The sequence below is a fragment of the Molossus molossus genome, unplaced genomic scaffold (genome assembly GCF_014108415.1).
Source record: "Molossus molossus isolate mMolMol1 unplaced genomic scaffold, mMolMol1.p scaffold_m16_p_6, whole genome shotgun sequence".
In the NCBI taxonomy this organism is placed as follows: Eukaryota; Metazoa; Chordata; class Mammalia; order Chiroptera; family Molossidae; genus Molossus; species Molossus molossus.
The window spans coordinates 43,922,549-43,938,176 of NW_023425399.1; the positions used below are offsets into that span (position 1 = coordinate 43,922,549).

Here is a 15,628-nt window from a genome sequence, read left to right on the forward strand (position 1 = left end):
AATGTGAACAGAGAGGCCAGTCGTGGGGCTCAAATGAGCCCTTCTCTGAAGAACATCACTCACTCACAGGGATGCAGTTCTCTGCAAAGCAGTTCTGCTTTTCTGCTTGTTGTAACGTCTCTTTGGTGCTGCTGGCAGTCTATTTCCCAGCTAATAATAGCCTTTGCAAACTGGCAGTGACTACCATGGCTTTGGTGCCTCCCACTCTATCCCCATAGCTGAACCCCTTTTAATATCTTAATGTTGCAAGAGATTTTTTTTTGAATCCTCACCTGAGGATATTTGTCCATTTATCATCAGACAGAGTGAGAGGGAGGGAGAGAGAGAGAGAAACATTGATGTGATAGAGCCACAATGACTGGTTGCTTCCCGCACGACCCAACCAGGGATAGGGACAAACTGCAACCGAGGTATGTGCCCTTGATCAGAATCAAACCCGGGCCCTGGCCGGTTTGGCTCAGCGGTTAGAGCGTCGGCCTGCGGTCCGGAGAGACCCGGGTTCGGTTCCCGCTAAGGGCACGTACCTTGGTTGCGGTTTGTCCCCGGCCCTGGTTGGGTCGTGTGGGTGGCAACCACTTGATGTGTCGCTTTCACGTCGATGTTTCTCTCTCTCTCTCTCTCCCTCTCACTCTATCTGAACAAAAAAATATCGAAAACGTCCTCGGGTAAGGATAAAAAAAAAAAAAAGAAGAATCAAACCCGGGACTCATTGGTCCACGGGCCGACACTCTAACTGCTGAGCCAAACCGACCAGGGCGCAAGAGATGCTTTTACTGAGAACACATTTTCTTTATTGTCCTCCATCTGTGGATCATGGTTAGAACCAGCTACACCTGCGTATGTTATGGTGTGCAGATGTGATATGGGGGGGGGGGCACTCTTACAATTGCTGCTGGTCCAGCTTTGCTGGGTAAGGAAGATTTGGGGATGCTCCCCAGGTCTCAGTGCACACTGGCGGGGGGTGAGGCCAGCTACCTGGGTGTGTATGTGTTTTACTTATAAGTGGACTTTGAAGGCTTTGTGACCAAGAAGGAAGAATATTGGGTTTTAATGCTCAAATGAGGGAAATTCCAAGTTCAAATAAGTCAGTTTAAGAGTCAGAATCATATCATGCTTTTAAATTTCCCTCCACGGTCCGTAGTGCACCCCCACTTTAGGTTATCAGGGAGCTGTTTTGTCTGTTTCTTACACAAATTGATCTCAGTAAAAAGGGACATGGCATTTTATCCCAATCTTTTATTTCTAAGAAGAAAATAGAGGGATTTATTCCCAGTGCCCTTGTGTTGACCTTGCCTTGGGGAGAGGGCTAGTAGAACTAAGGATGACGTCATCTCATTCCAGCAGGATTTCCTGGGACATGCACGGTCTCATTCTTCCGCTGTCCCTCTGTGATCAGCCACATTAAGTCCATAAGTTTTGGGGCAGATCATGGTGACATCTAGTATTGGTTCCTTTAGGACTTGTGCGCGAAGTCAAGCAAACACAAAACAATCACTATGCTTTCTGTAGTTCCAGAGACCTTCTGCATCATCTGGAAAAGTGGGAGGTGGGGCAGTGAGGTGGGGCAGGGACTAGGAACTGTGCTGTCTGAGGCAGGAAATCAGCCTGAAAGGACATGGAAGGGCTTTGGTGGGAAATAAACGGCACTATGTTCTTGATGGAAAAAGATCTTGGCAGGACTGTTGTTTTGAGTGTTCTGTGGCTTAGAAAGGAATTTCCTACAGGCTGGACTAACCATTAAAAATGTCTCTACCTTCAGGAGTCCCAGGCATGCAGTAGAGCCTCACTGGAGGAACTGTCATCTTGGACCATGGGTACCTGCAGTCTGGACAAGCAAGGAAGTTTCTTTAAGGTAAAAGGAAGCTTTGATTGAGATTGCTAAGCTGCAGCTTGCTCCCTTTGCTGGGCTTCCTGGGGAGCTGCAGGCGCTCTGGCGGCGGTGAGCTGCCGGGGAAGCCTGCTCTCTGAGCCAGCTCTGGCTAGGGGAACTTGCCCGAGCCCAGCTGCGAGCTGTTACCAGGTTTGACAGTAGTTGGATTTTTGTGAGTAGTGCTTCAGGAAAAGCCCAGGAACTAGGCACAAAGAGATGCCACCCTGTGTGTAAGACTGTTGAGTCAATCTTTGTGAACTGCTCAGCTATTCCATTTTTAGCCGAATGGTTTACGATGGAAGCTAGACTTTGCATTCCAGTGAATCAGTGCTGTTGGTCCTGTGTTTTACACTTTACTTGATTGTGTTGAATCACTTAGTGCTCATTTAAAAAAAACAAGAACAGCAAACAGATTCCTAGGTCTCACCCTAGACTGACTGAATGTTATTTACTGGTGTATTTTATCAAACACCCCACAGGTCTCTTATAATCAGGCAAGAAAGAACCAAGGCAACAATTTTTCCGTATGCATACTGATGTCAGTGGGATAAAATTACCTCGCTGGCTTAAAGGGATAAGAGTCTAAACAGATACTTTTCTATACTCTGTGTGTATTTGTGTTTTAAATTAAGACTTGGTGGTCATTCCTAATTCACACTTATAAATTAGTTTCCTTCTTATGGCTTTTGTTCTGTGTCCTTTTACTCACCTTCAAAATAATAATTGCATAATAATTGTAGAAAATCTGGAAAATACAGAATCATGTAAAAGAGTAGAAAAAATGGAGGTAAATTTTGCATTTGAGATCTGTCATAGGCAGGTGTTCAAACACCAGATCTTTCTTCAAAAGGAGCAATGCCATAGAGGCCTCTTTATTACAAAGGAAAACACAATTTTACTGATTTTCTCACTCTATTGGGTTGTAAGTATGTATTAACTCTCATTTAAATGCTTCCTGCTTCTGAGACCAAAGCTGATTTATTGTGTCAATTACGGACTCCAAAGAATCCACTGAAGACCCTGTTGGTAAAAGAAAGCTTTCAGGAAGCTGACTGTGATAAGGGAGGACATCACCAGGACACAGTCTTGTTGGTGTCTAAACGAGGGGAGGTCAGGAGACATATCTGTAGAGTTTAGAGGTCTAGGTCCACATCCTGTTAGCTGTATTTTTCAAGGCAAAGAAGTGATTGGCTTTCAGCAAAGTTTGTGACATAATAGTTCGGGATTGGTGGATACTGCAAGACAAGGGTCTTGAGTCCTGGCAAGTAAACTATTGTTGATATGAAAGCTGTTTTCCCAGGTGAGCAAATTGTTTGCCAGGACAGATTGTTCTGTAAGAATTTTCTGCAGCAAATAGTGAAGTTATTTATTAGTTTACAGCCTTAACTTCCTGGGCAAGAATATCCTAGAAGAAACAGTTATGTTGACACAGATGGTCTTGATTCTCAGCCCTAATAGTTAAGGTGTGTGGATATAGCACACATTCTCCATCAGTTTGCTCAATTTGAATCAAACCTTTACAACATCCACCCTCATGAGGCAGACGAGGGCCTCCTCAGGTTTTCTGTAGACCAGGCACTAGACTCACAAGGCTCCTGACTCATCTCCAGTTCCTGGATTCTGTTTTAGGATTAGATACTTACTTCATACTGGTAGAAGGGGAAAAACCAACACCCTCCTTAACCCAAGACCCTGCCTACATCAGCCTAAATACTGGCTAGTTCATAATTACCACCTTATGCTCAGGAAGTATAGTGGGTTGAATCGTACATAGTAGTTAGATATTAAAGTCAAAGCAAAATAAGAAATCGAGTATAGTCAAAATTGCCTTTGAAAATTCCTTGGGAAGAAGCCTTGTTGGACACAGTTTTTCCTAGTCCTGAGGAAAATCTTTTTTTTTTTTTTTTTTTTTTTCAGTTGAACAGCAGGTTAAAGGTAGTTAACTTCTGGGCTGTGTCTTATTTATTTTTTTTTTATCCACACCCGAGGACATTTTTTGCATTTATCTTCAGATAGAGCGGGAGGGAGAGAGAGAGGAAGAAAGAGAGAGAAACATTGATGTGAGAGAGACACATCGACTGGTTGCTATCCACATGAACCCAACCAGGGCTGGGACAAGTTGCAACTGAGATATGTGTCCTTAGTGGGAACCAAACCCGAGACTTTCTGGTCTGCAGGCTGACACTCTAACTGCTGAGCCTAACCGGTCAAGGCTGGGCTGTGTCTTCTAAAAGAATTAAGCAAGAGGTGAGAGTCCACTTGTCTCTCTCCAAAATCGAATGCCCTTGAGGAAAATGTAGGCAAAGTGACCTGCACTGTTTAACTTGGTATTTATTGTATTTGTTTTTGGTTTTGCTTTTGTTTGCAGAGTTTCAATGTATTTAAGTTAGATGCTCCATGTAAATTACATAGTTACAGTTGACCCTTGAGTAACAGGGGTTTGGAATAAATATAGTCGGCCCTTTGTATCCAGGGGTTTCCTAACCATGATTTCCCAACCATGGATTGAAAATACTGTTTCCCTGTAGACAAAATGCTGGGGAAGGGGGGATATCGGGAGGAGGGTGTCAGTGGGAGTCAGGGGGGAGGAGAAACATCTGTATCAAAAATAAATTAATTACTAAAAGAAAAAATACTGTTTCCCATTCAAGGTTGGTTAAATCTTCAGATTCCAAGGTCCAACTATTGAGTCAACAGTTATAGACAAATTTTTCTACTGCTCAGGGATCAGCTCCTTTAACTCCATGGTGTTCAAGGGTCAACTGTACTTCTTTTTTTTCTTTCTTTCCTCTTCTTTACAGACATTGTTATTCTTTATTATGGCAATCTATAATTGGTAGTTATCTGCAAGAGTGACGTAAACTGCCCTTTGGATATTTAATATTATTTGTTTTAAAAATGCTACAGTTCAGTTGTCGAGATGGTTTGTCCCTCAGCACATTCTAGGATCCACTGGGCCTTCTTTTACTCCTTATGCTTTTATATTTTAAATGTTGAGCAGTTTTGATTAGCCAGGCTCGGTACTAGGCACCGGGGAGAGAAAAACCAGAAACCAACACTGACCTCATGAAGTTTTCAGTCTGGTACCACAGAAAGACTTTAATTAAATAATCATATCACGGAACCCATACTAATAAATCATAAGAAGAAACAGTATTTAATGTGAGAAGTAAAAGGGGCTTTGAGAATATATAACATAATGCAGGGTTCCAGGGAATCTTTCCTGAGGAAGTAGCCTTTGATCTGAGAGCTGAGTTTGACTGTGTTGTCTAGGTGTGTGGGTAGGGCTACCTTTCGGAGTGACTCAAGCTACTGCAGTGCCGTTCTCCACATATATCATAAAGCATGAACATTTTTGGCTATGGCCTTGGCTCACTGCTGAATTCCACATGATTGTTATGACTTTCTTGGTTAATAGGGCTCATGTGATTTTGTGTAAAGCGCAGATAATTGAAAGGCAATCACTGAACCTCTTTTACATTGTTATGTTCCCCTACCCAGTTTCTGTGTATTTAAACCAGAGTGGCAAACCACTAAAAGCAAGCCTTGATTTGTGGCTTCCCACCTGTCCTGGCTCATGGACATGACTCAGATAGGTCACAGAACACAAGAGTGGTGGATAACACACACAGATTGTCTGCACATTCTGGGGTAATGAGAATGCTCGTGGTTATTGTTCATGTAGAATTGCACCCTGGAACCTGGTCACAGAAATCCTAAGCTGCTGGACAAAGATATTTTCTACAGTTCTTTCCAGCACTGTTGTTAATTGTCCTCAACAACCTGTGGGGAATATTCCTGCTCTAAGAAGTCTCTGTGGAAACACATGGGGGAAGCCAATGATGCCCTGAGCAAGACAGCAAAGTTATCTGCTCCTAAGTAGTGGAAGCATACACCTATTGCTATCAGATTTCAAGAGCTCGTTGTGTCAAAGAGATTGAGAAAGAAAACATTATCTAGGCTGCCTTTACTTTTGTCTAAAGATAAAATTGTGGTAGAAATGTTATGTATGAAGGCATAGCTGTGGCCCCAATGTAGAGCCAGGAAGTAAACTTTAACTCATAATTCTGAACTCTGCCATGAGGGATTTGTTTTGTTTTTTTGTTGCTACACTCCTGACCCCAAGGAGGATTCTCTTATAGCCAGAACGATGCCAGAAAGGATCAGTGGGAATTATCCACTCAGCAATTCTGATTTCTCCCAGAAATGCCTGGGGGAGCCTGCCCTCATCAGCTACAAGTTGGTGGAGTTCCTTCTCTCTGAGTGCCTACTTCCTGCCTCCCTTTGCCTTGGTGACAGGGAAACAGCTGGCCTTAACTGACCAGGAAGATATGTGTTTTGATTACAGGGACCTTGCTCCTCTGTGCCTCCAAACTGTTCATCTGGTGGGGAGAGGCCCTGAGCCTGGGTGTGCAAACTACCTGGGGTGTTTGAGGGTCCAGTTCAGCATCAGAGGCTCAGTTTGAGAAATCCTCTTCTGGTCATATTGCAGTTTGTGTAACAGGTACATCATGTCTGTCTTTCAGAAACAGAAAGACTATGATTATGGTTCAGAGAAGCCATAGGAGAGCTCTCTAGTACCATATAGAACAGAAGTGTGACTCACTTTGAAGAAACCTAATTGCTAAAATCTGACTCCGCTAAATAGATAAACCAGGAGTGACGATTCGCTTCACTCAGGTGGACTTCCCTAACTATTCATCTCTCCTGGACGTTTGAAAAGTTATAACACTTTCAAAAGTTCTACCTGCAGGCAAATTTTCATCCAGAACTGGCACCACTGCACATCTTGGGCCTCAGTGATTTTGGCATTTGAGGTTCAGACTGTTCTTTATGTGGGGAGCCACTAACCTGGAGGCAGATCAGGCCTCCAGGGCATGACTTTGTAGGGATGCCTTGAACTTATTGGACAACAATTTCTGTTCTTGTTTCCAAAAAGCAATGGATTTCATGATTTTTATAGGGTAGTTTTCCCAGCACATTTTGGCCATCCATTTCCGATATTACATCTTGCTCATTGGGGCTCAATACATTTTCATGCTTCAAGGAACTTTGTTTTTTAAAAATCAGGAATAAAATAGACTCCCCTGGTTCTTCTCAACTACATATTTTCTCCAGGCTTAGTTGGAACTATTTTTCATAATTAGGAGGATACAGGTGAGAGTGTAGAGTTGAAGCATTATTGTGTCACATGTGTAATTTTCAAAAAGTTAAAACATGACTCATACAAATTAGAATGAACTGCTGTCAAAATGTTATTCAAAACCAGAAACAGGTGTAAAGCTGGTTCAAAGAGCACTTTGACAAATAATGTACATACAGCTGACTTAGACATTCTATAATAAGTTTGCTGAGTTAAAATAAAAAATGTCCTATAAGCAATAAAAATAGCACATAGAAAAGGCAAACAGAAGTAAATTATCTTTAGGTGGGCAGCGTTGGCATCACCCACAGGTTGTTAGCAAGGTAGACTCGAGCCGTGGTTCTCAAAGTGTGATGCCAGCTTCCAGCAGCATCTGCACCTAGAAATGTCTTAGAAATATACATTCTTGGATTTCGCCCAAGAACCAGTGAATCAGACACTCTGGGGATGGGGCCCAGCGGTCTGTGTTTTAACATGCCTGCCAGAGGATTCAAGTTTGAGAACCACTGCTCTATACATTTGAATAAGTAAACAGGACAATACAAAAAGCATAGAAATGTCTGTGTTCTAGACCTGGCGTCATGTCCCTGTCTGGAAAATGGAGTAATATTGCCTTTCCAGCTAGGTTGTGAGCACAGTGTTATAGAACAGAAAGAGTTCGTCCACCTAGCTCTAGCAAAGCCAAACACTAGGCACCAACAATTGCAGTGAAGAAATAAAACCCACTAACTTATTTTATTGATGAATCGCGCCATCCAGGAGAACGGGAAGCTAATGCTCAAGCCCGAACTCCCAGATGGTGTGTAGGTTACAAATTACATAGGGCAAAACCACAAGACTCCATGGGTGAGAGGCTAGGGGTCATGCAGGGAACTGTGAAGTAAGGATGATTCATTTCTTCAGGTCTTGGGGGCAGTTTTGAGGTCTTTTCCAGCGTCTTTCTGTCTGGTTTCATGGGAAAATAGCCATGGGGCATTTCACCTTAGGGCTCAGGTTCAGAAACTTTAGTCCAAGCAACCTACTATCTCCTACTACCATGGGGTGTTGCTGAGTATCCCAAGGAAAGGTTGGGCGGGAAGGCAGGGGAGTAGGGAGGCAATTCCTAGAGCTAGGATTTAAAACTAAATTTAATTAAAGTTGTAAGAACCCTCAGTTTCACAAATTACTTCAGACATCATACTTTGATAATTTCGGTCATTCATTCTCTGTAAACGTTAGTGCTATTGCTACCATCTGATAAGATGTTCTATTTTTTTTTTCTTTCTTCTTTCCCACTACATCTCCACATTTTATTTGCTCACTCAAAAGTGGCTGCACACACACAAGTGGAGATCCTTAGAGGTAGAGTGGCTCAGCTGTGATAGACAGAAGCAAAATTCCCTCCCTAAACCTCTAACACCTTATGTCACCATTGATCCCCACTCAGGTGCTCCAAGGGTGTCCAACCACAGCTGTCCCTTTCAGATGGCTGCCTCTCACAGTGTCCTACCACAAAAAATGGGGATTGTCCTTCTAAAACAAACCAGCAATAATACCTACTTCATTAGGATTAGGTTTATTAGCTTGCTGCAGCCAGGGGAACACATCAGAAGAACCATGCTGTGAGGTCTCAGGATGAGAGTTGGGAGGGACTTATTATAGGCTTTGGGCTTGTGCCGTAATTCTAAGAAAGGAAAGTTTGCAGATCTAGCAAATAAAAATACAGGACACCCATCTGAATTTGAATTTCAGATAAAGCATAAGTATATGCTATGCAATATTTGGGACATATGTATACTAAAAAATCATTCATTGTTTATCTGAAATTAAAAGTGAACTGGGAGCCCAGCTGGTGTGGTTGAGTGTCGACCCATGTACCAAGAGGTTGCTGGTTTGATTCCCAGTCAGGGCACATGCCCAGGTTGTAGGCCTGATCCCCAGTGGGGGGCCTGCAGGAGGCAGCCAATCGATGTTCTCTCTCATCAATGTTTCTATCTCTCTCTCCCTCCCCCTCCCATTCTCTCTAAAATCAATAAAGAAAAAAAAAAAAAAAGGTAACTGAGCATCCTGTGATTTATCTGGTACCCATGAAGAAGAAATTGAGTGTTATCAGGAAGTGAGGACAATGTAGTGATTGGGTAGCTGAATACTTTTTATCTAGAAGGCGGGTGGAGTTAAAGGGAGCCAGAGGTAAAGCAGCTGCCGACACAGTGTGTGACAGAATGAGGCCATTCAGTCATGTTTGTGCTCTGATGGCCTGTGTTCGCTTGGTTTTAGGCCTGGTCCCTAGTGGCCTTGTCCAATCGATTGTTTGTTTTCATTCCGTGCTCATTGTTTATGTTCAGGTGGGAGCATACCAGGAACCTTTCTCACCCCCTCATTCTGTTTCCAGATTCTGAGCTTGTTTCTGAGGCTGCTGAGAGGGTGAGGTCTCACAGATGCAGGTTCATTCTCCCTGAGTTTCACAGTCATCTCCCATTACTCTGCCTTACTCCTCACCTTCTCATCTTTATGGTGCACATTGTCTTGGCCTGTCTGGAGTCTCAAACTTTATGGTTTTCTTCTCTGCTCCTTAGAATCCACACTGCAAACACTGGGCCAGAGCTGACTTCCTACCTGGAAGAAAGGAAGATTGCAAACTCTTATCATTTATTTGTTGTACAGGCATGCCTCATGCATTTGAAATAACTACTGTACCTGAAATATGTGGAGTGGACTGACTACAGGGGAGCAGCCAAAGGAACAGGACAGTCACTGAAGACAGTCAACAAACTGTGACCCACAGACCAAAATCTGGCTGGGCACCTGTTTTCATAATTGGGACACAGCCATACCCCTTCATTTATGTATTGGCTATGGTTGCTTCTGTCCCACAACTGCAGAACTGAGTTGATTCAGAGACTGTATTGTGCATGAAGCCTAAAATATTGACTCTCTGGTCCTCTGTGGAAAAGGCTTGCTCAAGCCCACTAACTTGGGAGGTTGCATTTTGTCACTGAATTATCAAAGGTAATCTTGTGTGTGGGTAGCAGTGTCTCCAGTTTATAAATGAACACATGCCAGGGTCAGTAAGAGCTTGGTCTCTGGGGGCAGGGCCCACTCTTTCCTGAATCACACTACCTGCCTCACAGAGTTCATCAGAACTAGCTAGAATGAATACACTGGAGGTGGAGGTCTCAATCCCAGATGCCTACAGGGGCTTGGTGGCTACTGTAAATGGAAAGCCAAGCCATGTGAAAGTTGATAAATGGCAACTGACATTTGGGCTCAGTATTGGAGCACCATAGGGGATGGTGAGGACTATAGCAAATTGAAGAACAGATGTTCTATCTAAGGACAGTAACACAAGATGGAGGTGTAGGTAAATGTAGCACTTGCATCCTTCCACAACCACATAAAAATTACAACTAAATTACAGAACAACCATCATTCAGAACCACCTGAAGTCTGATTGAATGAAAGTCTATAACCAAGGGTATAAAGAAGAAGCCACACTAAGACTGGAAGGAGGGGCAGAGATGCTAAATGGACTGGTCCTACACCCATGTGTGGTGGCTAAAAATCAGGAGGGGTATCTTAGCTGAGAAGCAAGGGGTACGAGCCTCATACCAAGCAACCCAGCCCAGGGTTCCAGTGCTAGGTAGAGAAGTCCCCATAACTTCTGGCTGTAAAAACCTGTGAGGATTATGGATGAGTGAGATGGAGGGCTTCTGGAGCTTCAGGCTGTTCCTCTTAAAAGGGACTGCACATGGAATTACTTGGATTCACTTGCTCTGGGTTCCAGTGTTGGGGCAGCAACTCAAAAGGCACCAGGGACTTATGGGGAGGAACTAAACTATCTGGCATCAGGGCAAGAGTTGGAGGGACAGCTTTCTGCCAGACAGAAGTGCTGACAGAGGCCATTGTCCCTTTAATGAGCCCTTCCCCACCAGAGCTGGCAGTTGGACATCATATCTATCAACCAGGCTCACACTGCTTGCCTTGCTGTAGTGATTCCCTAAGACCCCACTCCACCCAACCTACGGGCCCATCAAAGCGTTTCAAGTGGATTTCCCATACGAATGGCCTGTCTTGGTCCATGCTTCAGACTTTACTGAAAGCCCTCAAACAAGCAGCATCTGACCTCAGCATGACCCGTATCTCTCACTAAGTGGCCCCAGGCCCAGCACTAGTGGCAGTAGGCCTTAGATCTCAGCTTGGCCTCTCCCAGGCACCCAAGCCCAGCACAAGTAGCAACCAGCTGCAGATCACTTTGTGGCTCATGCCAGGCAGCCCTGGTAGAACACAGATGGTGGCTAACCTTTGCCTGCACCTCCTTGGAGGCCCCAGAACCAGTGCACCTGGTTGACAACTTCAGTACACGTTGAAGCACCACTACCCAACCACCTCCACAAGTGACACACTCAAGGGGCAGACTCAGTGGGCACCAGGGCCCTGCTGAAGTAAATCTTGCTGTGTGTGGTGGGCCTCTGCACAGCTGATCCTCCACAGTGGCTCAGGTGAACTGGGAGACTGTGCCACCTACTACATTTTGTCACTCTACCAAGCCTGGGAGACATAGCAGCTCTACCTAATACTTAAACAAATACAGGGAGGCTGCCAAAATGAGGAAACAAAGAACATGTCCCAAGTGAAAGAACAGAACAAAACTTCAGAAAAAGAACTAAACCTAATGGATATAAGCAATCTACTAGATGCAGAGTTCAAAACACTGATTATAAGGATGCTCAATGAACTTAGGGGAAGAGTAAATGAACTTAGAAAGAACTTCAACAGCATAAATAAAGGACATAGAAACCATAAAGAAGAAGTGGTCAGAAATGAAGGATACACTAACTGAAATAAAGAATAATTTACAGGGAATCACAATAGAGTAGAAGAAACCATGAATTAAATCAGAGATTTGGAATAAGAAAGCTAACACCCCCCCCCCCCCCACACACACACACACACCTGGTAAGAAGAGCAAAAAGAAAAAAGAATCCCAAAATATGAGAATAGTGTAAGGAGCCTCTGGGGCAACTTCAAGTGTACCAACATTTGCATGATGGGAATGCTAGAAGGAGAAGAGAGAGAAAGATATTAAAAACTTATTTGAAAAAAAAATGACAGGAAATTTTTCTCAACTGGTAAAGGAAATAGACATAGAAGTCCAGGAAGCATAGAAAGTCCCAAACAAGATGAACCCCAAAAGACCCACACCAAGACACATCATATGGTTCAGTGGTTGAGGGTCAACCCATGTACCAAGAGGTTGCTGGTTCAATTCCTGGTCAAGGCACATGCCCAAGTTGTGGGCCAAATTCCCAGTGGGAGGCATGCAGGAAGCAGCCAATTGATGTTCTCTCTCATCGATGTTTCTATCTTTCTCTCTCTCCCTCTTCCTTTCTCTCTCTCTAAAATCACTAAAGAAAAAAATAAAAGTAAAAAAAACAATTAAAATGCAAAAGACAGAGAGAGAATCTTAAAAGAATCAAGAGAAAAGCAGTTAGTTACCTACAAGGGAGCTCCCGTAAGACAGACAACTGATTTCTCAACAGGAAGTTTGCACGCTAGAAAAGATTGGCATGAAATATTCAAAGTGATGAAAAGCAAGGACCTACAATCAAGACTACTCTGCCCAGCAAGGCTATCCTTTAGAATCAAACAGAATGCAAGAAAAAGTTAGAGGACTTCATCACCACCAAACCAGTATTACATGAAATGTTAGAGTCTTCCTTAAGAAGGAGAAGAAAAAAGATTAAAAATGTGAGCAATAGCCCTGGCCGGTTTGGCTCAGTGGTTAGAGCGTCGGCCTGCTGTCCAGAGAGATGCGGGTTTGGTTCCCTCTAAGGGCACGTACCTCGGTTGCAGTTTGTCCCCGGCCCTGGTTGGTTGTGTGGGTGGCAGCCACTTGATGTGTCCCTTTCACGTCGATGTTTCTCTCCTTCTCTCTCTTCTTCTCTCCCTCCCACTCTATCTGAACAAAAAATGGAAAAAATGTCCTCGGGTGAGGGTATAAAAAAAAATGTGAACAATAAAATGGCAATAAATACATATCTATCAACAGTTGGAACTAAAAAATCAAAAAACAAAAACGAACAAGCAGAACAGAAACAGACTCATAGATACAGAGAACATTTTGATGGTTGCCAGATGAGAGGGGAGTTGGGGGAATGGGTGAAAAAGGTGAAAAGATTAAGAAGTACAAATTGGTTGTTACAGAATAGTCATGGGGATGTAAAGTACAGCATAGGGAATATAGTAAGTAATAATCTAATAACTATGTATGATTTCATATGGTTACAAAATTTATCAGGTGATTACTTAGTAAGTTATATAATGTCTGATCACTGAGGTATATACCTGAAACTACTATAATATTGTATTACAACTATAATTGAAAAATAAAAAATGATTTCAAATTAAAAAAATAAAAATAAAGGTGGAGCATCCCATGACAGCCCAGTGTTTCTAATTTTCAAGAAACTAGAAACCTTTGAACTTTTAAACTTGAACTTGGGATTTATATTATTTTCCTGATTTTTGTTCAATATTCTTTTTTAAAGATATGTTTTTATTGATTTTTTAGAGAGAGATCAAAACATCAATGTGAGAGAGAAACATCTATCAGTTGCCTCCTGCACGACCCCTCCTGAGGATTGAGCCCTCACCCTGGACATATGCCCTGACTCGGAATCAAGACCCCTCAGTCCACGGGATGACACTCAATCCACTGAGCCACTCTGGCTGGGCACAAAATATTCTGTATATTTAAATGTTTTAACTATTTTAGCCATAATAGATAGGATAAGCCCATGTGAGGCAAGCTGGACAAAGCAAAAAAAAAAAAAAAGTGAGTGTGTCCAGAGGCCACTAGGGACCGCTGACTGACAAGCACGTTGAAGTGACTGTCAGAGGCTTCCTCAGGGAGGGTGGCTCCATGACCAGATGAGGAGCTGCTCTAAATAAGGCAGCTGTTTCTTGCCAGAAAAACTTCCACACCCTGGAAGCCCTGGTCTGGTCAAGCCTTCAGCTAGACACTGAGAGCAGCCTCATACTCGATTTATCAGCAGAGGAAAGGATGCACCCAGGAGCCAAAGCAGACAGAGGTGAATTCAGAGAGGAGGGAAATGGGTTCGCGAAGAGCCTCCGAGTCTGAGATGAAGCTGGTAAGTTCATCCTAGGGACAGCCATCAGGGCCTTTCTGGAAGTGCACACATCGACCTTTTCAAATTAATACAGTCCAATATTACTTATAGTGCATCAAGGGAAAGACTGGTGGAAAGGTCATGGATTTATAAGCCTGAGAACCCTAGCTGCCAATCCTTGTTGCAACCACTACCAAATCCTTAATATGCAAAAAAAAATCTCAGAGCCTCAGTTTCCTCGTCTGTAAAATGAAATTACTAAAAGTCTCTGTCTTATCACACAAAGACAGTGTGAGAATTAAATGACACAATAGATGGTACTTGCTGCAAAGAAAGATACTCGTTAAGTGGTAGCTATCATCAGCTGAGTTGGCTAACAAAATGTATTTCTTTACCTTTCCTGTCACATATGACATGGACTTCCTGAGTTAGGACAGCTTCTGTCGATTTTCTGCTCATCACACCCATAGTGCTATCACTTAAAGATCAGACAAGACTCATCCAAGAAGTGCTATGTTATGTTCTATACATAGGAACTTTAGAAAGATTTTGGACATCAAAGGGAAGGGGTAAAATAACTCTCTGGTAACTAGAATAATGCTGTGGAATGAGTCTCTTGTTGCTGGCATGCAAATGACTGAGGGTTGAGAACAATTCACATAACCCAAAGACGTCTTCATTACTAAGGCTTCAAGTGTAAAAATTCAAAGCTTTTCATACTCAAACTGGAGAGGCAGAAATTGCTCCCAGGCAGAAGTTAGCACTCTACCTCCCTTCTAGTCCAAGAGATTTATGGTCACTTGTTAAAATCTACTATTTGAAGAAGCTGGGCTTGGGGCATGGGTGACAGAAAAAAAATACAAAGAGAGAACACCATGCCTACTATCATTTTTACTAGTAACCTACTAAGGGACATAAACAAATACACCTGTCACCAGAGCAATCTAATCTTTCCTTTGATCCCCCCTCATGATCTCCTCCACCCCTGACACGCACCCCACTATCCTTTTCCACCCTACCCCCAGACCACATAAAATGCTTTTAGAGTTTCCAAATACTGAAAAATGTTGAACCACCACCACCACTGAAAATTAGACAGCCAAGTGCTCACTGAGTCCCCTGCATGCTGTACCACAGCACATGCTCAGCAGCCCTACCCACCCACCCCTGATATGGGCTGATTTTGAATGGGGCTGTGTGCCCACGAATGTGCCAGACAACTTCCTTATGCTAGTTCCCTTTCATTCTCCTACCAGGTTCTCATTGCCTCCTCTCCAGATGAAGAAATTGAGGGTCAGGGAGGCTACAGTCTCACCCAACATGTCCCACCAGCAGTAGGAGCACAAGCTGGCCTTCCAAGTGGGGCTATGTGGTTCCTGGGATCATCAGTAAGCTCAGTTGGCCGGCCTGGTGGCCACTGAGAGATGATTTCCCTGGGGGCACTAGGCAGGAGCCCTGGTAAAGTGGCTCAGCTGGGTGTGGTTGGTGTGTCCAGGGGTCACGTCA

At 43.4% G+C, this 15,628-nt stretch overlaps 1 protein-coding gene across 1 annotated transcript in view; it reads left to right on the forward strand.

Annotated features, from left to right (window-relative positions):
- Positions 1 to 1,765: 1,765 nt before the first annotated feature.
- The window catches only part of RIN2 (Ras and Rab interactor 2), a 114,653-nt gene continuing 100,790 nt past the window's right edge, over positions 1,766 to 15,628 (forward strand). The window contains exon 1 of the mRNA XM_036245782.1: positions 1,766 to 1,852. Coding sequence (XP_036101675.1) covers positions 1,811 to 1,852 — 42 coding nt within the window. The 5' untranslated portion in view covers positions 1,766 to 1,810. The remainder of the gene's footprint in view (positions 1,853 to 15,628) is intronic.